General features: G+C 39.6%; 1 protein-coding gene across 12 annotated transcripts in view; it reads left to right on the top strand.

Annotated features, from left to right (window-relative positions):
• Nucleotides 1-19,090, top strand: part of CALD1 (caldesmon 1) — a 207,728-nt gene extending 188,638 nt beyond the window's left edge. For 5 of the 12 annotated variants that reach the window (XR_004268249.1, XR_004268248.1, XR_004268245.1 and 2 more), the window contains 7 exons: nucleotides 4,493-4,536; nucleotides 4,633-4,714; nucleotides 7,309-7,449; nucleotides 7,837-7,932; nucleotides 10,436-10,550; nucleotides 12,899-12,979; nucleotides 16,807-19,090. Coding sequence is in view for 6 of the 12 variants with exons in the window: in XM_032275936.1 (XP_032131827.1) it covers nucleotides 4,493-4,536; nucleotides 4,633-4,714; nucleotides 7,309-7,449; nucleotides 7,837-7,932; nucleotides 12,899-12,979; nucleotides 16,807-16,812 (450 nt within the window). In the remaining 6 variants the exon portion in view is untranslated. The remainder of the gene's footprint in view (nucleotides 1-4,492; nucleotides 4,537-4,632; nucleotides 4,715-7,308; nucleotides 7,450-7,836; nucleotides 7,933-10,435; nucleotides 10,551-12,898; nucleotides 12,980-16,806) is intronic. The other 7 variants (XM_032275936.1, XM_032275934.1, XM_032275935.1 and 4 more) reach the window with 3 other exon arrangements.
• The last annotated feature ends 5,135 nt before the right edge of the window (nucleotides 19,091-24,225 follow it).

The following is a 24,225-nucleotide window of genomic DNA, read 5'->3' as shown; positions in this document are numbered from 1 at the left end:
CTCTCAACCAGATGCTGGCTTCCCATTTCATTTAGAGCTCCCAAGGAGCCATTCATCTACTCCCTCTGGTGGAGAGATATTTGTCTGCAATTGACTAAAGTAGATGTATAAAAAAAAGTCTAGGAAAAAGTTTCTATATACTGTAAGAGAGACACGTATTCAGAAGCAGACAGTCTATGATTCTTTCCATGTATGTGCCTTGAAGAACTTGCTATGACTCTGATTTTCAAGATCAAGTTCATATTCTACGATTTAATTGGAATAGCTATTGATACCCTTGGCCCTGCAACTTTTTAAAGTGGTCACAGTTGGCATTGTAGAATACCGATGGGAGAAACCATATTTGCTATTTGATGTCAAAGTACTATCAACTAGCGTATCTTTTGAAAAATATCTCATGATTTCTATTCCTTGTTTGGGAAAGTCTGTGCCTGGGTTTTCATCATTAAATTATGTTAGTAGCGAATAATTTTGATATGTAATAAACAATAAATTTTAAGTAAATTAAATTCAAAGATTTTTAAATTTCTATTGCCTTTATATGTTGGTTGGGGGCAGGGTGTGGTGTAACAAGAGCACCAGTTTTCTAAAATGAATAGTATGTTTGTATCTTGAGTTTTATCGAGACAATACTGCCACCTCTTGGTCTTCAGAAGAACCAATTTCCCTCATTAAACTCCTTAAACAGAACATGTAATATACAGATTCAGTACAAATTGTTAAATTACACAGTCACTAAGCTAGGATATTTTCCAGCAGGAGTGCATCAGTAAACAGTGCATCCTGACAAAATGTGATGATGAAGTCAAGCTATGTTAGCTATAATAGATACAAAAGGAGGAGTAGGAATCTGAGAACCTTGGTAATTTGAATAAATGCCATAGCCTAGGTTAGAAAGATGATCCCTGAGTCATAAAGACACTGCAGGTGGGGCAAGGAACAATTCTCCCCTCCGATATCCCCTTCTGCAGTACCTCTATCCTCCCACCACACTGAATTTTTCTTTATTCTTCAGTCTCACCATGCTGCATGCCTTGTGGCTCCCCAAATCTTTGTACATATGCTTGCTTTGCCAGGAATGCCTTTCCTGGCTGAGCCATGCACGTCTTTGCTCGCTTTCATAAACTCATTTCTGAAACCATGTCAGCCAGAAACTACTAATCTCAGCTCAATATCAAAACTACTGAAAAGCCTTCTCCAACTCCCCTGGTTAGTTACTTCTCTTATAGATACAGCATTTTTTTTTCTTTAATATTATATCTACCGTTAATTTTTAAATATTTTATATTATATACTTTACTAGTCTTGCCTACTAAATTTTGTGTTCCTTAGAGAATAAGACCTTGTTAGCCAGGCATGGTGGCTCATGCCTGTAATTCCAGCACTTTGGGAGGCCAAGGCGGGCAGATTATCTGAGGTCAGGAGTTCGAGACCAACCTGACCAACATGGAGAAGCCTCACCTCTACTAAAAATACAAAATTAGCCGGGCATGGTATGCACGCCTGTAATCCTAGCTACTTGGGAGGCTGAGGCAGAAGAATTGCTTGAACCCAGGAAGCAGAGGTTGCGGTGAGCCAAGATCGCGCCATTGCACCACTCTAGCCTGGGCAACAAAAGCAAAACTTTGCCTCAAAAAAAAAAAAAAAAGAATAAGACCTTGTCTATCTTAGCTTTCTCAGGATACCATGACAAAATACAATAGACTGGGTGGCTTAAACAATAGAAATGTATTTCTCACAGTTCTGGAGGCTGGAAGTCCAATATCAAGGTGCGAGCAGATTCAGTTTCTGGTGAGAGCCTTCCTCATGGCTTGCCAATGGCTGCCTTCTTACTGTGTCTTCACATGGTGGAAAGAGAGTGAGTGGGCTCTCTAGTGTGTCTTCTTATAGGGATACTAATCCTGTAGGATCAGGGTTCCACCCCTATGATCTCATTTAACCTTAATCACTTCCTTAGATGCCCCATTTCCAAATACAGTAACTGGGGGTTAGAGCCTCAACATATGCATTTTAGGCGGACACAATTTGATCAATAACATTTTTTATTTATTAGTATTCAGTTTTATATAGAAGGTACTCAATATATAATTTATTGGCTAATTGTCTGACAGGCTGGCAGGGACAAAAATAGGATGGATGAGTGGATGGATGGATGGATGGATGAGTGGATGGATGGATGGATGGATGGATGGATGAGTGGATGAGTGGATGGATGGATGGATGGATGGATGAGTGGATGGATGGATGAGTGGATGGATAGATGGATGGATGAGGTGGATGGATGGATGGAAGGATGGATGGAGTGGATGGATGGAGTGGATGGATGGATGGATGGAGTGGATGGATGGATGGATGGATGAGGTGGATGGATGGATGAATGGATGGATGGATGGACGGACGGACAATATTAAAAGTCCTAGTGCATTGCACAGTTTTAAACTATTTCACCTTACTCACCTGGGAACTTTTTCTACACAGATACACTTCTAAGTTTATAATTAAAATCAGAAAAATAAGAGTTACTTTATAGATTTTTTTATATCCCATAAACTCAGCATTACTTATAGTACTTTTTTGTATAAAGTTTTTTAAGTAAGAGTTTGCTTTAATCTTTGTAGGAAATCATTGGAAAGAATGAAATGCTCTTACTAACATGTATAAAAGTGTTATTCAACTGATATTAGAGAGGAAGCATGAAGCATGTTTTAAAAAAAAACTCTGTGATATTTATTAATTGCTCACAAATCCCAGACCAGTCTGGGTCAGAAAGAACTCCTTACATCTTAGAGAATCGTGTGTGTCCCCTCAAAATGCATATGTTGAAATTCTAACCTGAAATATAGTGTTATTAGGAGGTGGGACCTTTGGAAGACAATTAGGTCATGAGGGTAGAGCCCCCCTTAATGGCATTATTGCCCTTGTAAGAAGAGACACAGAACCTTACTTGCTCCCTCTACCCTCCACTATATGATAGCACAGCAGTTTGCAGATGCTATCTGCAAACGATGAAGAGAGCTCTCACCAGAACCCAACCATGCTGGCAACCTAATCTTAGACTTCCCAGTCTCCAGAAATGTAAGAAATGTTTTTTGTTTTAAGCCACCCAGCCTATAGTAACTTCTCATATTAACCGGAACTCACTGAGACAAGGGGCTACTCAAACATACTAGCCTAAGGCAACTATAATCTAGTATATTTCTTGGCTTCCCTGAACAGGGAAGAAAATGGAATTTTTCAGCCTGCATGTGCTTTTAAGCAAAGAAGATATTTGCTCATGGTATTGATAAATGATGGGTGGCAGAGAATATTTCTAGTCTGGAGTTAGGTATGGCATGGATTCAACAAATATTTGCTTACTGCTAACATCTAAATTTAAGTGATACAGTTTCAGTAAAATATAATGTTTGATTTAGCAGCTTCATTTATAGCAAAATGTTCCTAACTTAACAACAACAAAAGAATTCATCAAAGATCACTGAACTGCCCATTTTTTCTATGTCCATCCCAGTTTCTTTGGACTTATTTCCTAATTTTACACTTGGTCTAAGAGGGTCTTCATGGGAAGCCTCAGCCATTGCCGATGAGCTGTGCCCCATCCTCACTCTACCTGCATCACATCTTTTACATTCCAACACTAATTAAGTTCAACAATAAGCTTGATGATTGACCCTTGTCAAGTTAGGAAATCAAGTTAAGCAATAAGAGACTAGTTCACATTTCCTAGTTACTCAATCCTGTTACATACCAAATCTGTAGTTAAAACATCATGAGAAAATTTTGTTATTCAAATAGCACAGTATGTCTGTAGTAAATATGCCCTAAAGGGCAACAGTGTGTATTTTTTAAAAAGTTATGCAAGTTTTGTTTTTTGTTTTTGTTTGTTTGTGTTGAGATAGATGCTCATTCTATCACCCAGGCTGGAGTGCAGTGGCACAACCTTGGCTCACTGCAATCTCTGCCTCCCGGGTTCAATAAATTCTCCCATCTCAGCCTCCCAAGTAGCTGGGGCTACAGGCACATGCCACCACGCCCAGCTAATTTTTGTATTTTTTAGTAGAGACAGGGTTTCACCATGTTGGCCAGGCTGGTCTTGATTGCCTGACCTCAAGTAATTTGCCTGCTGTGGCCTCCCAAAGTGCTAGGATTATAGGTGTGAGCCACAGCACCCATCTGATTATGTTAGTCTTAAATTTTAATTATTTATTTATATTTTTTCAGAGGCATTTTTATTCCATTTCCGTCTGGTCTTTATTTTGCCTTGAAAACGTAATTTTTTTTTTTTACACATTGTCTCAACCCTGTATCAGTCTTACCTTCATTCCCCAAATCTCACTATCAAATACCTTATATGTAGTTTTGCTTTCTAGCAGAGCTATGCACAGTAACCCGTATGTTTATTTACCAGGTTCAAGGATGATATCGGCCTGGGCTGAGAAACACTGTTTATAAGCTGGAAATATTAATTGGGTTTATTTTCTTTTGCAATTCCTAGATAGAAGAGCGAGCAGAATTTTTGAATAAGTCTGTGCAGAAAAGGTAAATACGGTTGATGGTTCCATTGAGCTAATCAGCTAGCATATGTATGGGAAGATTCTCTCTCATATTTTTATATGTCTGTGTTTATTTTTTTAGCAGTGGTGTCAAATCAACTCATCAAGCAGCAGTAGTCTCCAAGATTGACAGCAGACTGGAGCAGTATACCAGTGCAATTGAGGTGAGAATTGTCCTCAGCGTTATGGTCCCACTGAACAGAAATAGATTCTGACTGCATAGAAGACCACAAAAACACTTAGGACAGTAATCAAGTCCAATAGCCCCAGTAGTGCTAGCATTTTTTTTTTTTTTTTTGAGATGTACCCTCGCTGTGTCACTCAGGCTGGAGTGCAATGTGCAATGTTGGCTCACTGAAAACTCCGCCTCCCAGGTTTACGTGATTCTCCTGCCTCAGCCTCCTGAGTAGGTGGTATTACAGAGGCCCACCACCACACTCAGCTAATTTTTGTATATTTAGCAGAAACAGAGTTTCACCCCATTGACCAGGCTGGCCTCAAACTCCTGACCTCAAGTGATCCACCTGCCTCGGCCTCCCAAAGTGCTGGGATAACAGGCATGAGCCACTGCACCCAGCCCCTACTAGTGTTAGAATATTAATGATGCTTTATTACACTTTGAAATTCTAAGTTCTAAGAAATACAATAATAAAGATAAATTTTAGATGAGTTTAAATAAATTATTTTCTACTTTCAGCCTGAATATTGTTTAATGAAAAGGTTACTTTTTAATGAATGGGTTGATTGGTATTTAACTAAAATTTTTATACATTCACATTTATGTCTTCAATATCCCTAATTCCTTAGGAAATATGTTCCTATATGTGGTTTGAAGAGGTCTCTTACAATCTTAATCCTCTGTTGTTTATAAAAACCTCTTATTATCAAATAAAAGTAGTACTATAATGTAATATAAAGATGATAGCCAACCCAAGTTTAATCATCATCAATCTCAAACTGAGATTTTTATATTTGAAGGACCACAGTTTTATGTGTCTATCTACTTCACCTTTTTTTTCCCCCACCCAACTGATCTGGGGGTTTTATTCTATTTGGAAATGGGTATTTCCCAGTACCAAAGCACCAAAAGGGATCATCAAGATGTGGTCCTGCTTTTTTCTTCTTTGTATAGACTTTAGTCAATGGTTTTAGCCTCTTGTACATTAGACCATCTTCTATGAAGTAATTGGATCAGTTTGATTTGATTTTTTCTTCTCCTTTACACTCTAGAGTGGAGATACATATATAATAGTTTACAGATGCTAAGAGGAAATAAGGAGAGGCATCTGATGATTTATCAAAGGAACAATCAAGTCTTAACACTAAAGATGTGATTTACAAGACTAAATGTCCACTAAAATAGACAACAGATTGCAGATCATTATTTTCTGTGGTTGAGTTGGTCATAGCACTAATAGGTGTAATGAAACCAAGACTGTGGCTTTAAACTTTGCATAGTCCAGTGAGACTGTTCTTTATGCCATGGCCACTAATGGTGTCACTCATCCAAGAAGGCTGTGCCTTCTTGACCATAGGCGCAGGCCATAAAGCAGGACTGGAAGAGAAACTTGAGCCATTTGGGGTATGGCCTTAATTAATGCCGGGAGAGTGTCTTGAATACACTTCTTTCTTACTTATATCCATTTTTTCCTCCTTTCCAATATATTTCTCATGCAGGGGTATCTCAGTCTTTCCATCTTTTAGCACTTTCCTGCCTCAGAGCTTTTGTACATGCTGTTACCTCTGCGCGGAATGGAGTTTGCTCCTCCTGTTTACTTCTCCGCTTTCAAGTCTTCTGTCAGATCTGGGTTTAAATGTCACTTCTTCAGAGTAGCCTTCTTTGTATCCCCAACTAAGTATTATCCCCCAGTTGTGTGCCATGCTTTATGGCACTTCATTATTTTTCATAGCATTTAGCAAAGTCTGAAATAAATACTTGTATAACTAGTTACTGTCTTCCCTTTCTATTAAAATATAAGCCACCTGCAGCTCACAAAACTGTGGTGTTTTTTTTTTTTGGAGACAGAGTTTCACTCTTGCCCAAGCCGGAGAGCAATGGCGTGATCTTGGCTCTTTGCAACCTCTGCCTCCCAGGAGGAATCAAACGATTCTCCTGCCTCAGCCTCCCAGAGCCTAGCAAAGTGCCCTGCATACAGTAGACATTTAAGAAGTATTGTTGAGGCCAGGTGTGGTGACTCATGCCTGTAGTCACAGCACTTTGGGAGGCCAAGGCAGGAGGGTACCTTGAGCCCAGGAGTTCAAAACCAGCCTGAGCAACAGGGGGACTATGCCTGGCTATTTTTTTCATTTTCTTCTCTACAAAATAGAGAGAAGCCTATGGTTCCAGCTACTCAGGAAGCTGAAGTGGGAAGATCACTTGAGGCCTGGAGGTCATGACTACAGTGAGCCTTAAATTGTGTCACTGCACTCCAGCCCAGGTGACGGAGCAAGACCCTGTCTCAAAAAAAAAAAAATCTGTTGAAGAAACAAAGTAAAATATCAATTTCACAATAAATGATGTCCCCACAGAAACCATATTCCATTCTTGGAAGATCCTCTGATCTAGCTGTGAGGGTTCATTTTGAGGGACATATGTCATCAGGACACAGTTTTACAACAGAAATTATCACTGTCATTTTTGGTGAAGGTGTTTACACAACGAATTTTTAAGATGACAGTGTTGGGGAAGACAAGCTCACTACAGTTATGTGAGAACAAACTTCTTGCACCAGTCCTAAAAATAACTCACACATTTCAGGGAACGAAAAGTGCAAAACCTACAAAGCCGGCAGCCTCGGACCTTCCTGTTCCTGCTGAAGGAGTACGCAACATCAAGAGCATGTGGGAGAAAGGGAATGTGTTTTCATCCCCCGCTGCAGCAGCAGGCACCCCAAATAAGGTGAGCATCTGATTTTTGTCTTTTGAGTATAGAGGGGCACATTTTTTTGGCATGTCAATTTCAATTTAGGAATCACACTAGTAAATAAAAAAAGCAGTGTAGAAGGTGCAATGTGTACTTTGTTTTGCAATGACCACAAAAGCAGGCTCAGAGAGAACGTGTTTGTGAGGTCGCCCTACGTGGAAGCCCTGGCCATTGTTCTCTAAAGTGCCTGAGCTGAAATGTCCTCCCTTGGGGTTAGAGTAGGGTGAGTTATAAGGGAAAGAAAACCGGACAACATATTCTGTAAGTATCAGGTGTTAAGATGATATTTTGAATTTGCCTTGAAAATTCCTTCCCAGGTAGTTAACTTTGTTCTTTAATATTTTGGATGATTCCTCTTTGTAGGAAACTGCTGGCTTGAAGGTAGGCGTTTCCAGCCGCATCAATGAATGGCTAACCAAAACCCCAGATGGAAACAAGTCACCTGCTCCCAAACCTTCTGTAAGTACCATTAGGTTTTTCTGAGTTTCTTTGATCTCTCAGCTTCTAGCAGAGGAAGAAAATCAGTTGGTCTGTTTACCTAGGAATCACAGTGCCCCTGTTCTTTGCTTTCCCCATGAATAACAAAGAAGTGTTCAAATTTACAACAGTTCTAAGAAGCTGCATTGCAGTTACTCAGAGGGTAAAATGAAACCAAATAATCACCTCTACACCCTGAGAGGAGGAGTCAGCCAGAATATTGAGGCAGTTCAAATTTAGACCCTTTACTGGTCTATTTGTTTAGCTTCTATTCTATAAATTCTGGATAGGAATTTGAAAACGAAAGGTCAAATTATTTTGGCTACTTCTTTATCAAGAGCACCCAGCCCTAAATTCCCAAAAGAATATGTATGTTGTCTATTGTGAACCTGTATGTTCCAATTTACCTAATTTTTATAACTTGGCACAAAAATGCAGTTCTTAGGTAGTTGTTGAAATAACTGGTCTAATTGTGTTGTCAACACCTCCTGAGGAAAGTCATAAAACTGGAAACTAGAAAAACTGGTTATGAATGATAAGTTTTTGAGAATCTAAAATTCTCTTAATTTACGAAGTGCAGCTATCTTGCTAAAAAGTACATTCCTTTTCACCTTTCATTGAATGTATATGACAGTTACCTTGCATTTGTCATTATAAGAAAATGTATCAAGCTCCTCACTGTATATAGCTGAGCTTTCCCTGTTAAGTTTGCTTTTATAGCTTTGTTATAAAAAAAAAAAAAGGTGAGAGTCCACTGTCATAATCCTACATTCTAGAGGAAGAAGAAAAACTTTCCAATCCTAGACCTCTGTGCGTTTAATTGTATCCATTGGCTACATGCCATTTAATTGCATTCGTTGGCGCCATATATAATCTCCAAAGTCACTAAATTTTATCACTTTCCAATTTAAAAAGAAAAAAGACCTGTAATCCCAGCACTTTGGGAGGCCGAGGCGGGTGGATCACGAGGTCAAGAGATCAAGACCATCCTGGTCAACATGGTGAAACCCCGTCTCTACTAAAAATACAAAAAATTAGCTGGGCATGGTGGTGTGTGCCTGTAATCCCAGCTACTCAGGAGGCTGAGGCAGGAGAATTGCCTGAACCTGGGAGGCGGAGGTTGCGGTGAGCCGAGATCGCGCCATTGCACTCCAGCCTGGGTAACAAGAGCGAAACTCCGTCTCAAAAAAAAAAAAAAAAAAAGGTAGAGAAAAAAGAAGAAATGAAAAGGTTCACAAATCCTTCTTGGGCACAACTCCTTGAACCATTTAATTAATATATACCCCGAGATTCTTTGCATAAAGACTCACAGGAAGTATAAACTAATGTCAACCCAATTGACAATCAGAAAATCTTTATGCATTGAAAAAACTATTCCTGCCCTCTCAATAGATACAAGAAAAGGGGTTTGTAAAAGGACACTGTTGAGACAAGAGGCCATACCCAAAAGTTATGTGCTCCTTAATGCCTCAAGTTTTCCCAGAATCTCTGGTATCAGGAGTAGAAATTATTTTCAAAAACAAAACAAAACAAAGCCATTGCAGTGTATATAAGTTTTGTGGTTCCAGACCAGTGATTATCAACCTTTTTTGAATTATGAACCCCTTTGAAAACCTAATAAAATCTAAGGACCCTCTCCCCCAAAACATACATATAAAAAGCAAGACGGTCAATGGACCCGCTGAGGAACTCTCAAAATAACAAGGAGAGAAAGATCTGTTTCCCTCTTTGATAAGTATGGAATATTGCGAGGAGATGCTAATTTTTGCAAATTTATGATATTTGCAATCTTTCATTTCTGTAGCAGATTATACTCATAAATTTGGTCCAGAACTTGCCCCCATTCTTTTATCAGCACTTTAACTTGTCAACTTAAGAGTTTACCATCATCTGTATGACATCCTAATGAGGTTTAAAAGATAAAATTCATTTATTATGATAGGTATAACAATCTCCAGGTTTCCACAGCAAACAAGCAAGCAAGCAAGCAAGAACGTACAGCATGTTCTGGGGTTATTGACAGCTTCCTAAAAAAAAAAAAATTAAAAAAAAAAAAGATATTGCAGAGAAATTACAGAATCATTGCCTGCTTTTTCTACTAGTGTGTGACTTGCTAGATCACCTCTAGAGGATAGAGAAGAAAAGGAAAGAAGAACATGGCAATTAGTATAGATTTTAGTGAGATCTTTCTTCCCATTAGATTTTGTAGACTAGTATGGCTTCCTGAATGAGAACCAGATGGAAGAAAGTTCTATGAAATCAATGTTGTAAATACACCAGATTGCTACTCGGATGTCCCTTGCTATTTGTGGGGAGAATTTATAGGATTTCAGTGTAACTTTGTAACTGCAATTCAATTCTGAGTATATCTGTTTTAGCTGGTTTGTCTATTCTTTGTGTCTAAACTACAAGTTACACAACATTAAAAAGCTAATTTGTCTTTCTTTTTGTTTAAAAAAAAAACAACCAACAATGTCTTTCTCAGCTGAACTTCTGTTCCTCACTCTTTGGTCTCTGGTTGATTGGAAACCTGCTTCTCCTGCCTTCATTTCTCCCTCTTCTTCCGGAGTGGGTCTTTCTCTAAAATGTAGTCTGGTCAGGTAATTCCATTTATATTTCCCCTTTGATTTAAAATGCCAACTTATAACTCGGATGTTAATATTTCTTAAAGGGACTCTAAACTCTTTAACTCTGATCTTGAAAGATTCATCGGCAGGATTTATGGGAAGTGCAGTCCATTTGCTTAGGTAGACAAACATGCATGTGAGGGAAAAATATTTGTCTCATATGATTCAAATAAATAAAGCGTTAATAGCTGCCTTCCAGAGCTTCCATCAGCGTGTTCCTAATTATAGTTTCCAAAATTTTACAACAGTCTTCCAGACAGTTTGGCAGCATCTACCTATGCTGGCAAATGTCGTGGAATTCTACAAAAATAATCTGATTTGTTGCTTAATGGCTCCAAGTTAAACAGGTGTAACTCTCTAATAGAATATCAGGAATTCATGCCACAGAGGAAATCCAGAAACTCAGTAAGGTTTAGATGAATCTGAAATGCTTCACATGGTATCATTTAACTGTGCATTTTCAGTGTTACAATCTCAATACTATCTATCAGAAATATGTCCATTTAGATCAGTATCCACGGGTAAATGCAATTGCTGTTAGCTTTGCCTTCCTCCTGAGAAAAGGGTTTGCCAAGATAAGCATTACTATTTCAGTAAAGCACATTTATTTTCTACAAACTATCTTTTGCCAAGTACTAATATAAGCAAATGCTGGAAGAAAAGTAAACGGAAACAGAAATTTGGATCCTTATCCAAATGAAATTAATTATGAGGTAGTAAATAAAGACTCTAAGCTATATAACTGTTATCGATGGTATTTTAGCGTTTCCGTCCCAAGATTTCCACATGTTCTTACACATGTCATCAACTGTCAACTTCTCGTATGGGTTCAATTTGTGATGCATGTTTTTATTTGCCAGGTTCTATTGATCCACTTCTGAATTACCCCCTTGCCCCTCAGGAGACACAAAATGATTTTTAGGGTGAGGAAAGTGCTGCTAGAAAAGTGACTTTTTTTGGGCTGCCCAGCAGCCAGTCCCAAGACAGTGATTCCAGAGCAAGTCGTTTACATGGAGGTGAAGAAAACACTATAGGGACTGGGTTTGGGAGAAGAAGGCAGCCCGCAAAGAAAGTGTTATTAAGCAAGTCCCCACATGGGCTGTTAAACCTTAATCCCACGGAGGAAATCCTGGAAGCCACCAAAGAACACATACTTCAGAGTTACCCGAGCTGTGGCAAGCGTGAGCCTGAGAAAAATTTTGCACCAACATTTGCCAGTCAGCTATTGAGGACTGCCCCTGGGGATGTTATAATAACTCTCTGGACCGGGCAGAGTGGCTCACACCTATAATCTCAACACTTTAGGAGGCCGAGGCAGGTGGATCACAAGGTCAGGAGTTCAAGACCAGCCTGGCCAACATGGCGAAAACCTGTCTCTACTAAAAATACAAAAATCAGCCAGGTGTGGTGGTGGGTGCCTGTAATCCCAGCTGCTTGGGAGGCTGAGGTAGGAGAATCGCCTAAACCCAGAAGGCAGAGGTTGCAGTGAGCCGAGATTGTGCCATTGCACTCCAGCCTGGGCAACAAGAGCAAAACTCCATCTCAAAAAAATAAATAAATTAATTAATTAATTAAAACTCTCTGAACTTTCCAACCTGCCTCCTGGGCAGGCAAAACTGGCATCTATAATCAGAGAAAGTCCCTAGGCAGAGAAGTGCCATGTGGGCAGTTGGCTATTGGCTGGTGTTCACTAAAGTATTAAGGGCCAGGGGAAAAGAGGTGAGTACTGAAAGGGTTCACCTGTCAGGTAGGAAGTGCTTATCAAACCTCAAATTAATTATTTTTAAATAACCTATGCTTTACTGACTTTCAAGAGTGCAGAAAGTTAAAAAGTGGCTACATTATTTTAAACATGCTCCTGTTTCACTTTTACTGATCAATAAACAGTAAGTCCTTGGTAAGGGGCAAGGCCATATCATAAGACACGTCATGGTTTATATAAAATCAAACAACAGCTAATCCCGTCTCTACTAAAAATACAAAAAAAAAAAAAAAAAGCCGGGTGTGGTCACAAACACCTGTAATTCCTGCTACTCAGGAGGCTGAGGCAGGAGAATCGCTTGAACCCAGGAGACGGAGGTTGCAGTGAGCCAAGATTGCACCAATCCAACCTGGGCGACAGAGTAAGACTCCATCTCAAAAAAAAAAATATCAAACAACAGCTGATGGTCCTTTCAATTCTATGCATTTCAGGTCACTGGAGTAAAGTGTATTAAACAACAAATTGATTCAAATAAACAATAGATGTGGCCATTTATTTAGAGCTGGCTAGAAAATATAAGTGGCCACCTGTCAGTGTTTCTCTGCTTTCTCTTTATTAGGACTTGAGACCAGGAGACGTATCCGGCAAGCGGAACCTCTGGGAAAAGCAATCTGTGGACAAGGTCACTTCCCCCACTAAGGTAATCTATTGGGAGGACTAGTATTTCAGAGGTTTGTTTTCCTGATGTACCCTGCCATATAATGTCCTGGAGTCAGATGAGAAATATCACTGACCTACAGATCTTTGCCTGCATACCCATCAGCATCTAAAAGACCAGGACATAACACAGTGAAAGGAAAATGCATTGCAAGTTCGTCAGTCCTACAACATAAACTGCCCAAACACGTGAATGGTTCTCAGTAAGACATTCTCAATACACCACAGCAGTAGGAACGTTGGCAGCAGAAGGCTGTATGGGATACCATGGTCTGCGTTTCCTTACAAGGTCCTAGCTTGGTGCCACAGTCATTTGAAGATCCTTGGGGAACACATCTGTCTCCCTGAGTGTTTTCAAAGCTGCTTTCTGGAGTCATTTTAGATTCTATTGCCACTGCCAGCAGCCTAAGACTCAGGGTTGGTATGGCAAAAAATTAAAATAATACTCAAAGTAAGGCAAAAAATATTCATAATTAAAATAATATTCAAAAGTAAGGCAACCATTTACCACCCTATGAAAACAAATAACTAAGAACGATTGTGTTCCTCTTTCACTTTTGGTCTTAAAGGATTGGTCATTCTTCAGAAAGGAGGCTCTGAAGAACATCTAAATGATGCTCAGACTACAAATGTGACCTTTTTGGGTACAGTGAGCTCATTCATCTCCCAACTATTGCCTTTCCCCATTTCATGTAATGGGCCTAGTCTTCTCCTTCAATAAAAGAAAATTAAAAAGGGAGAAACTGAAGACCAACCATAAGCAAGGTTACAACAGGCTGCTTACGGGTTAATTTAAACAGAAGCACTTCTTAAGCAAACAGGACTAAAGAACACATCAAAGGCAACTAGAGACTCACTACAATTCACTACAGGGAGAGAATTGCCTTCCCTTTCCTGTTTTCTACATGCTCTTAGTTCTGGTGCAGCTGCTTAAACATAGTACCCCACCTTCACCATTAGCTACATATTATGCATTTATTCCATTAAAATCCACTAGCCCAGCCTCTCTACTTAAGGTGACTTTTAAATAAGTTCCACTTTCTAAGTCATTGCTAAACATATGAAAACTGCCCGCTGGTAATGATGACATTACAATCTACTAGCACTAAGTGAGCACCCCACCATATGCCAGACACTCTTCTACCTTCTTACCCTCCATTACCTCATTTGATCCTCCAGTCACCATGTGAGGTAAGTAGCATATCATTCTTATTTTGTGAGAAAAACGAGGCGCTGAGAGATGAAGAAACTTTCCCAAAGTCACACAGCGAATAAGTAGCATAACCTGCGTTGATACTCCAGCAGTCTGATGCGAGCCTGCATTCTTAACCATTATACTTTGCCTGCACACGTCTAAAGTCTATACTTTGCCATCAGCGTCTAAAAGACCAGTACAGAACACGGCGAAAGGAAAAGTGCATTGCTAGTTTGTCAGTCATACACATAACGTAAGCAACCCAGAAGGTTCTCAGTAAGACATTCTCAATACACCACAGTGGTGGGAACATGGTCATATCTTTCTTGTAGGATACATAGTCAGGAGAAAACGTATAGTCGTTCAATTCCTTGTATACTTTTCTCCTGGTGGCAGGGGAGGAAAGAACTTTCTTTGTTATTTTATTTTTTTGAGACAAGAGTCTCACGCCATCACCAGGCACCAGGCTGGAGTGCAGTGGCACGACCTCGGCTCACTGCAACCTCTGCCTCCCAGGTTCAAGCAATTCTCCTGCCTCAGCCTCCCAAGTAGCTGGGACTACAGGCGCGCGCCACCATGCCCAGCTAATTTTTTTGTATTTTTAGTAGAGACAGGGATTCACCGTGTTGGCCAGGATGGTCTCGATCTCTTGACCTCGTGATCCACCTGCCTCGGCCGCCCAAAGTGCTGGGATTATAGGCGTGAGCCACTGTGCCTGGCCTTTTTGTAATTTTTTAAACAGAGAATGAGCTTGTTGACCTATGCCTTTATGACCAGTGTAGCCTATGCTATTAGCGCATTGCAGGTTTGTCAGCCATTTGATGTAAATTGCCCAGACCCATGAAATGGTTCCCAGGAAGGCATTCTCCATACATCACAGTGGGAGGAACGTTGACAGTACAAGGTGTCCTCTCAGACCTCTGAGAGGTATCCGATCTCTCAGAATGGCAGTCCCAGTGTTTATATAGTTCCTGTCTGAAAAAGGGATGTCTGCTGGCCATACACCATCATCACCAATGAAGTGTCTCTGGATAACATTCCTTCTAGCCAGAGCTCTGGAAAGTGGGGCACAGATGCTGTGGAATGGTCAGACTCAGTGAACACCACTCACATACATACATGAATGGTACTCCCTGGAGTTGTGTAGCACCAGGGCAGTACAAGGTAGGAGGGTGACAGTGTGAGTTTTCACATGCCACTATTTCTACAGTAGTAATAATATAACCACCAGACACAGAACTGAGTTTATGGGGTAGCAGATTAGGTAGCTCTTTTGCTCCAAAATGTCAAACACTTTTTGTTACTCAGTCATTCCTTAGAAATGAATACAATGGCCGGGTGTGGTGGCTCACGCCTATAATCCCAGCACTTCGGGAAGCTGAGGCGGGTGAATCACAAGGTCAGGAGTTTGAGACCAGCCTGGTTAATATGGTGAAACCCTGTCTCTACTAAAAATACAAAAATTAGCTGGGACTATACACCTGTAGTCCCAGCTACTAGGGAGGCTGAGGCAAGAGAATCACTTAAACCTGGGAGATGGAGGTTGCGGTGAGCTGAGATCATGCCACTGCACTCCAGCCTGGGTGACAGAGCCAGACGAGAGAGAGAGAGAGAGAGAGAGAGAGAGAGGGAGAGAGAAGGGGGAGAGGAAGGGGGGAAGAGAGGGAGGGAGGGAGGAAAGGAAAGGAAAGGAGACAATGAACACACTTGAAAATCTGAATTCACAATACTTTACTACTAATAGCTTAGCAAATAATTTTAGCAACTAGCTGAGGGGGAGAGAATGATATAAGAACGGGACTATAGGTCAGATAAGTTTCAGGGGTAGGGGTGTAAGAATAGGAGGGAGAAAATAGATTGCTAGATTAAAAATGAGAGAAAACTGAAGATAAACATATCCTCCTTCACCATCATACATTGATGTGGCCCTAACTGAGCTATTCAGTCACGTGTACCTGTCCTGGAGTACACACTGTAGATTTTTGGCTCTTAAAATGGAGTTTAAAAAATGGAAAAAAAAAAAGCAACTTTCTTGACTCTGAATGCTATGAACGAGGCCAAAGGTTAAGATAGGAAAAGAGAACATAAAGGAGAAAGATAGGAAGAGGGAAGTGAAAAAAAATCAGCAGAAGAAAGGATAAAATAAAAGGAGATCCAGCTGGGTGCAGTGGCTCACACCTAATCCCAGCACTTTGGGAGGCCAAGGCAGGCAGATCGCTTAAGGTTAGGAGTTTGAGACCAGCCTGGCCAACTTATAAGGAAACCCCGTTTCTACCAAAAATTCAAAACTTAGCCAGGCGTGGTGGTGCATGCCTGTGAGCCCCAGCCACTCAGGTTGCTGAAGTGGGAGAATCACTTGAACCCAGGAGGCAGAGGTTGCAGTGAGCTGAGATCACACAACTGCACTCCAGCCTAAGTGACACAGCAAGATTTCATCTCAGAAAAATAAAACAATAAAAAAAAATAAAAGATCATATTTGAATAGAATGCCAACAATAATCCTCTTTCATAGATATTTATTCCTGCCATATTATTATAACTTTTTCTTCTGACTACAAAAACCATCTGCCTGAAGCACTGTAGGCTGTCAATTTCAAGTTCTTTTCTCTTGGCAGGTTTGAAACAGTTCAAGAAAGAACCCAAGTTCAAGACGCGGGACAAGCTCAGTTGTAGAGAGCTAATTTGCTCTGTTTTGTATTTATGTTGATTTACTAAATTGGGTTCATTTTATTTTTCAATATCCCAATAAACCCATGTATATTATCACTATATTTAATAATCACAGTCTAGAGATGTTCATGGTAAAAGTACTGCCTTTGCACAGGAGCCTGTTTCTAAAGAAACCCATGCTGTGAAATAGAGACTTTTCTACTGATCATCATAACTCTGTGTCTGAACAGTGATACACCAACCACATCTGAAGTCAACAAGATCCAAGTTTAAAATTGCCTGCGGAATGTGTGCAGTATCTAGAAAAATGAACCGTAGTTTTTGTTTTTATAAATACAGAAGTCATGTTGTTTCTGCACTTTATAATAAAGCATGGAAGAAATTATCTTAGTAGGCAATTGTAACACTTTTTGAAAGTAACCCATTTCAGATTTGATATACTGCAATAATGGTTGTCTTAAAAAAAAAAAAAAAGGAAATGTATTGTTAAGGTATTACTTTTTTCATGCTGATTCATATCTAAATTACATTATTATGTTAGCTGACAGTGGTACTGATTTTTTAGGTCGGTTGTTTTGTGGATTTCTTTAGTAGTGATAGTAGCCTGAACCACATTTTAGATAACTCAATTATGTATGTCTGTGCATACACATATACAAACACACTAATGGTAGAATGCTTTTTTATGTGCTAGACTATTATATTTAGTAGCATGTCATTGTAACTAGCCAATATCACAGCTTTTGAAAACTTAAAAATCACAATATATTAATATTTCATATTTGCCAGTAGAAATATGGCAGATAGGCATCAATATGTTTTCAATGCCTGATGACCTATAAGAAGAAAGTATTGGGGAAAAAAGAGATTAGAAGTGTCACAAGGAGTTGAAATTTTCTAAAAGACATAGTATTTAGTTTATAATTAAATGCAATCTTGAAGTCCAGTGTGAATTTTATTAATGCTATCATCTCAATCAAGCTAAAAGCCTGCTTATTCAAAACAAGGAAGCTCACAATATGTCATAAGATCTTGTCTCTAAAATGAAAAGACAAGAAATTTAGTGACAATATTGTACAGATTGCAATTCCATGTATAAGTCTAAACAAAGACAAATAACTTTGGCTAAATGTCTGGAAACAGAGAAGTGAAGTGAGCAAAACCCAGTGTTTTGAAGTCATGACAGTACTTTCATCTTTATATACTCTGAAACTTTTTTTAAATTAAGCTTTTCTACCTTTATTTGTCATTGGCACTTGTCATAAGTTGACAAAGTGGTGAAATTTCAAAGTTATATGTAACTTCTACTAGTTTTACTTTTTTCTCCAAGTCTCTTTTAACTCATGATTTTTATACACACAATCCAAATCTTATTACAGCCTCTAAGTCTTTATTCTTCACAGTAGATAATGAACGAGTCCTCCAGTGTCCTGGCAAAATGTTCTGGTATAGTTGGATACATCTAGTGAAGTTATATAAACTCATACCTCAGTGTACTTAACCAAAATTGTGTGTCTCAATTCCTAACACACTGAGGGAGCCTCTCCAATAACTATTTTCTTATCTACAGTATTCCTCCAGAAGTGCTAACTAGGGCAGGGCTGGCGTGAGAAGTGACCCCTGCATTCCCAAGTCTATTTTCCTCATAAGTCTGTAAAGAACAGTTGAATCTCCTAGCTTTAGCAAACCTGGGCCAAAAGAAGGAAATCCACAAAGAATGCACAAGTCAAACACTCATGACAGAGTAGGCACAAGTCTACGAGAAGCTAAATTAGAATATACAAACAGAAGTGCCCCAGGTAGCACTTACTCCCATCATTGGAGTGAAATGGATCAAAGTTTCAATTAAGGCCTATGGTAAAGTAACATCGCTTTGTTGTATTTTTGAACAAGAGCTTCTCCTGATCACTATTATATATTTTTCTAGAAAATCTTAAGTTCAGAAGAGAATGTATCACTCTTGACTTTTGTTCCAATATTTGGATGGAGTAAGTTTTAGGGTAGAATTTTGTTCAGTTTGGATTTAATCTTTTGAAAAGTAAATTCCTTGTTTACTGGTTTGACTATAATTCTCTGTTATCTTTAAGAGGTAAAACTGCAAGCCGACTAGCATGTTCTGTGAATCTGCCATTCCTAAAAATTTTATAAACACTTGATATTTTTCACTGATAATTGATCGCTGCGATAAAAATATATTGTGAAAATGCATCCACAATAAATGGAATTCTTGCAAAATGTCTTTGCCTCACTTATTACGGTATTGATAGTGAGAGGTATGTCTATTGTAATAAAGATTATGGCACAGTAAAACCTGTATTTCAGGTTGAGTCTTGGTTTCACTCTTTAAAGAAGAAAATCATTTTCATATTTTTAAAATGCTTATTACAAGCAATTATTTAACAAAATATAGAAAATTGGTCTTAGGCCAGGCACGGTGGCTCACACCTGTAATCCCAGCACTTTGAGAGGCTGAGACGGATGGATCACAAGGTCAGAAGTTTGAGACCAGCCTGACCAACATGGTGAAAACCCAACTCTACTAAAAATACAAAAATTAACTGGGCATGGCAGTGTACACCTATAATCCTAGCTACTCGGGAAGCTGAGGCAAAAGAATCACTTGAATCTGGGAGGCAGAAATTGCAGTGAGCCGAGATCACACCACTACATTCCAGGCTGGGCAACAGAATGAGACTTCATCTCAAAAAAAGAAAATTGGTCTTATGTCAACAACTAACCAAACATGTATGGGAAAGGTTAAAGAGGGATTTTTCAAATCCTTCGTAAAAGAAATTATTGTTTGGGCACAGTGGCTCATGCCTGTAATGCCAGCACTTTGGGAGGTAGGAGGATTGCTTGAGCCCAGGAGTTTAAGACCAGGCTGGGCAACAGAGCAAGACCCTCTTCGGTACAAAAAAATTAAAAAGCCAGGCATGGTGGCATATGCCTGTAGTCCCAGATGCTCAGGAGGCTGAGGCAGGAGAATCCCTTGAGTCCCGGAGGTCAAGGCTGTAGTGAGCCCTGATCACACCACTGCACTCCAGCCTAAGTGACAAAGCAAGACCCTGTCTCAAAAAAACAGATACTATCAAATGTCCCTCCATCCTCCTTCTCATTGCCAGTGTTGTCACATACCAGCCCTCTGGCTCCTAAGATGGGCAGTACTGTTTTCCCAAAGGTAGTGTCTCTTATAGTAGAGACACCCATTTAATATATACCATTCATTTGTAGAATACTTAGTACTTGCAAGGGACTGGTGATTACATGTGAATCCAAAGTTATTTTTTCATGGTAATCTTGCATATTTATGTAGCACTAATTGATCTGAAATTAGAAGTTCTCATAAAGGTTTTAAAATGTGAGTTTGAAGCTCCTGAACAGTTCCCTCAACACTGCCCATAAGATTGACACAATTGGCTGGGCGCAGTGGCTCACGCCTGTAATCCCAGCATTTTGGGAGGCCCAGGCAGGTGGATCATGAGGTCAGGAGTTTGAGACCAGCCTGGTCAATATGGTGAAACCTCATCTCTACTAAAAATACAAAAATTAGCTGGGCATGGTGGCATGCACCTGTAGTCCTAGCTATTCGGAGGATGAGGCAGAAGAATCGCTTCAACCTGGGAGGCAGAGGTTGCAGTGGACAGAGATTGTGCCAATGCACACCAGCCTGGGTGACAGAGTACCAACAACAACAACAAAAAAAGATGATTGACACAACTAAGATGCTATTTTAAAAAATTACTATTTTTATTTCTGTGTCCTAACAAGAAGGGTGATAAGTATAGACAATAATATAGTTGTTTTCAAAATCAATTTGCAAAATTAAGCAATGGAAAGAATATAATCTAGTACTAATACCAAACTGATAAGATTAGGGATGAATGGAAATTAATTTTACAATGTGTTTATTCAGGAGATGAGCTTGAAAACATACTAGTGTCCTCTGTGATGTCAAAACAGGTCTGTATTAAAGGTTTTTTCCTGCCTTTGCTTGCACGTATGCTCCAAGTGGAAGAATGGATAAGAAAAAAGATCACATCCTAAATTTGTATTCTTCCATTGGCATTAGGAGATGACTAACAAGGTCTTGATTTGAGAGCAGTGTCTATTACTGTCAAATCTATTAATCATGTTATTCTAATATTCTATATCCTACTGATTTTTCCCTTTATCTGTTACTAAGAAAGGAAAATGAAAAATATCCCACTATGATTTGGATTTCTCCCTGTAATTCTGTTAATTTTGCTTTCCATATTTTAAGATTTTTTTAGGGGAAATATTCAATTCACTAGGGAGATATAATGATTCTAGATCTTTAGCTAAAGATCACTATGAAGTGACCCTCTATTTGTGCAAAAACTTTTGCCCTAAAGTTATTTTTTCTATTTTTTAAAATTACTATGGTGGCTTTCTTTTGACTAGCACTTGCATCACATTATTTTTTCCATCCCTTAAATTTCAACTTCTATATATTTTTGGCCTTAGATGTGTGTCTTTAACAATCACATGGTTTGGGTTTGGCTTGTAATCCAATCTGATGATCTTTAAGCTTCAACTGGAATATTTAGTCCTTTCATATTTAATGTAATTACTGATATTTTTGTATTTAATAGTATCCTAGCTATGTGCCACCTGTACTATATTACTTTTTCTTTCTTGTTCATGCTGGGGCTGCTTCTGCTTCAGAGCATATGCTGATCTACAATTGGCAGCTGAGAGACTGAGCTAGATCTTGGGCAATACAATGGAACTAGAGAAAGAAAAGTCAGAATCTGCTAACTGCCAAGGATTAGAGCATGGTAAACTACTTCTAGCTTTGATTGGGTCTTCAGAGAGCTGCCTTCAAAAAGTAAGGTGAATTTAAAGTTATCTGGTCTTCAGACAGATTGCCACCTAGCTTCACTCTGTGGAACAATTCTAGTATTTTTTTTTTTTTTTTTTTTTTTTTTGAGACAGAGTTTCGCTCTTGTTACCCAGGCTGGAGTGCAATGGCACGATCTCGGCTCACTGCAACCTCCGCCTCCTGGGTTCAGGCAATTCTCCTGCCTCAACCTCCTCAGTAGCTCGGATTACAGGCACGCGCCACCATGCCCAGCTAATGTTTTTGTATTTTTAGTAGAGACGGGGTTTCACCATGTTGACCAGGATGGTCTCGATCTCTTGACCTCGTGATCCACCCGCCTCGGCCTCCCAAAGTGCTGGGATTACAGGCTTGAGCCACCACGCCCGGCCTACAATTCTAGTATTCTAACAAGGAAATGAATGATCAATGGTAAAGATGAGAAAAACAATTCAAGAATTTAAGAGATAAAGTAGCATAAAGCTTTAGCACATAAATGTCAAAGAACTATGTAGTATATAGTTGTCGGCATTTAGAGGGAAGAGAGAATACCTCAGCCTGGGATAATCAAAAAAGAATAATATCTGCCTTAAAGTTTTTTGTACTCCTAGAAGTGTACCCCGTACGTCTACACATAACAGAGCTTGGTAAGTGATAAGATGATTTCATGAGCAACTCAGTTTATAAACTTTGCTAAATGTGCTGCTGTCAATTTCTGTAGTTTCTAGGGTTCTGAGAGTTTAGTTTTGTGAACTTTTATATTACTAAATTTATAATTCATGTATCAACTCAGCTCTGCATCTCAGCTCCATAAATAACATTGGTTTCTTACATCACTCCAATGCAGTTTGTTGTTGTTGATGTTATTATTGTTTGGAGACAGAGCCTTGCTCGGTCGCCAGGCTGGAGTGCAGTGGTGAGATCTCAGCTCATCGCAACCTCTGCCTCCCAGGTTCAAGCAATTCTCCTGCCTCAGCCTCCTGAGCAGTTTGGACTACAGGTGTGTGCCACCACGCCCAGGTACATTTTATATTTTTAGTAGAGATGGGGTTTCACCATGTTGGCCAGGCTGATCTCAAGTGATCTGCCTGCCTTGCCCTCTCAAAGTGCTGGGATTACAGGCATGAGCCACCGCGCCTGGCCTCTAATGCAGATTTAATAGCAGAGTTTTGCCACAACATGCTCTTGGTGGGGATGACTTTTACTATCTTGAATTAGGATTTCCAAAAAACGTCTCATTAAAATAGATTTTAGAAGGCCCAACAGGTCATTTCTACCTGGATAAGGAAACTTCATTCAATCTTCTCTTACCAAATATACTAAAAATTATGCAAAAGTACCACAATCCAACAGAACACAAGATTAGTTTAACTAGTTTTCAACCTTACCTAGCACTCTTTCATTCTAACCTGCTTTTATTAGAATAAAATGCTATCTTGCAGAGGGACAGACTAATGGAATAGTTTCTATATCTATAAAGGGAAGTTTATTAAGTATTAACTCACATGATCACAAGGTCCCACAACAGGCCATCTGCAAGCTGAGGAGCAAGGAGAGCCAGTCTACGTTCCAAAACTGAAGAACTTGGAGTCTGAGGTTTGAGGGCAGAAAGCATCCGGTGCAGGAGAACGATACAGGCTGGGAGGCTAGGCCAGTCTCTCTTTTCACATTTTTCTGCCTGCTTATATTCTCACCGTGCTGGCAGCTGATTAGATTGTGCCCACTCAGATTAAGGGTGGGTCTGTCTCTCCTAGCTCACTTCCTCAAATGCTAATCTCTTGGCAACACCCTCACAGATACACTCAGGATCACTAGTTTGTAGCCTTCAATCCAATCAAGTTGAACTCAGTATTAACCATCATACCTGCCAACATTAGTAACACAGGTGCTCTGAGTTTTCAAATTATGGAAATTAGTTGTCAAGTTCACTAGGATTCTCAATTAGGGTCTCACAGACCACACTTTGAAAACCACTGCCCTATGTCATGAGAATGGTGGCCCCAACCTGCTCCCTGATGTAATGTGTAAGTACTTAGAACTTACAACGTTATTCGCCCAATTCTCACAACCCTACAAGATGGGTACTACTGTATTGTCCCCCCTTGACAGGTAAATAAATTGAATCACAGAGAATGTAAAAACTTGCCCATAGTCGTACGGCTAACTGGCAGAATACTTCACCCTAGGCAGTTGGCCACTGAACCCACGTGCTTAACTTTCTCACAAGAGATTATTCCTAAAAGTACTCCTGGAAGAGACCCTTGTGAGGGATCAGGTGGGAGCCACTGCTCTCTTCTTGAAATCCACAGACAGAGCAAGAACAGCACTTGAGACCAGCCATGTAGACCAAATACCCGATGCAAATCTCAAATATCCAAATGAGACTGTTTTCGTAGCTGAAAAGTTACCAGCTGTGGCCAACATGCCCTCAGCTGGAAAGGGAATTTCACCATTGCACAGTTAGGGCAGTTTTTTGGAGGAAAAAAGACAATTTTATGGTTTTTTTGTCATGAGATTTCACACT

This window comes from Sapajus apella, unplaced genomic scaffold (assembly GCF_009761245.1).
Source record: "Sapajus apella isolate SASKATOON/1434 unplaced genomic scaffold, GSC_monkey_1.0 scaffold7, whole genome shotgun sequence".
Taxonomy (NCBI): Eukaryota; Metazoa; Chordata; class Mammalia; order Primates; family Cebidae; genus Sapajus; species Sapajus apella.
Note: the sequence above shows the minus strand (reverse complement) of the source record. Positions and strands in the feature narration are given on the sequence as shown.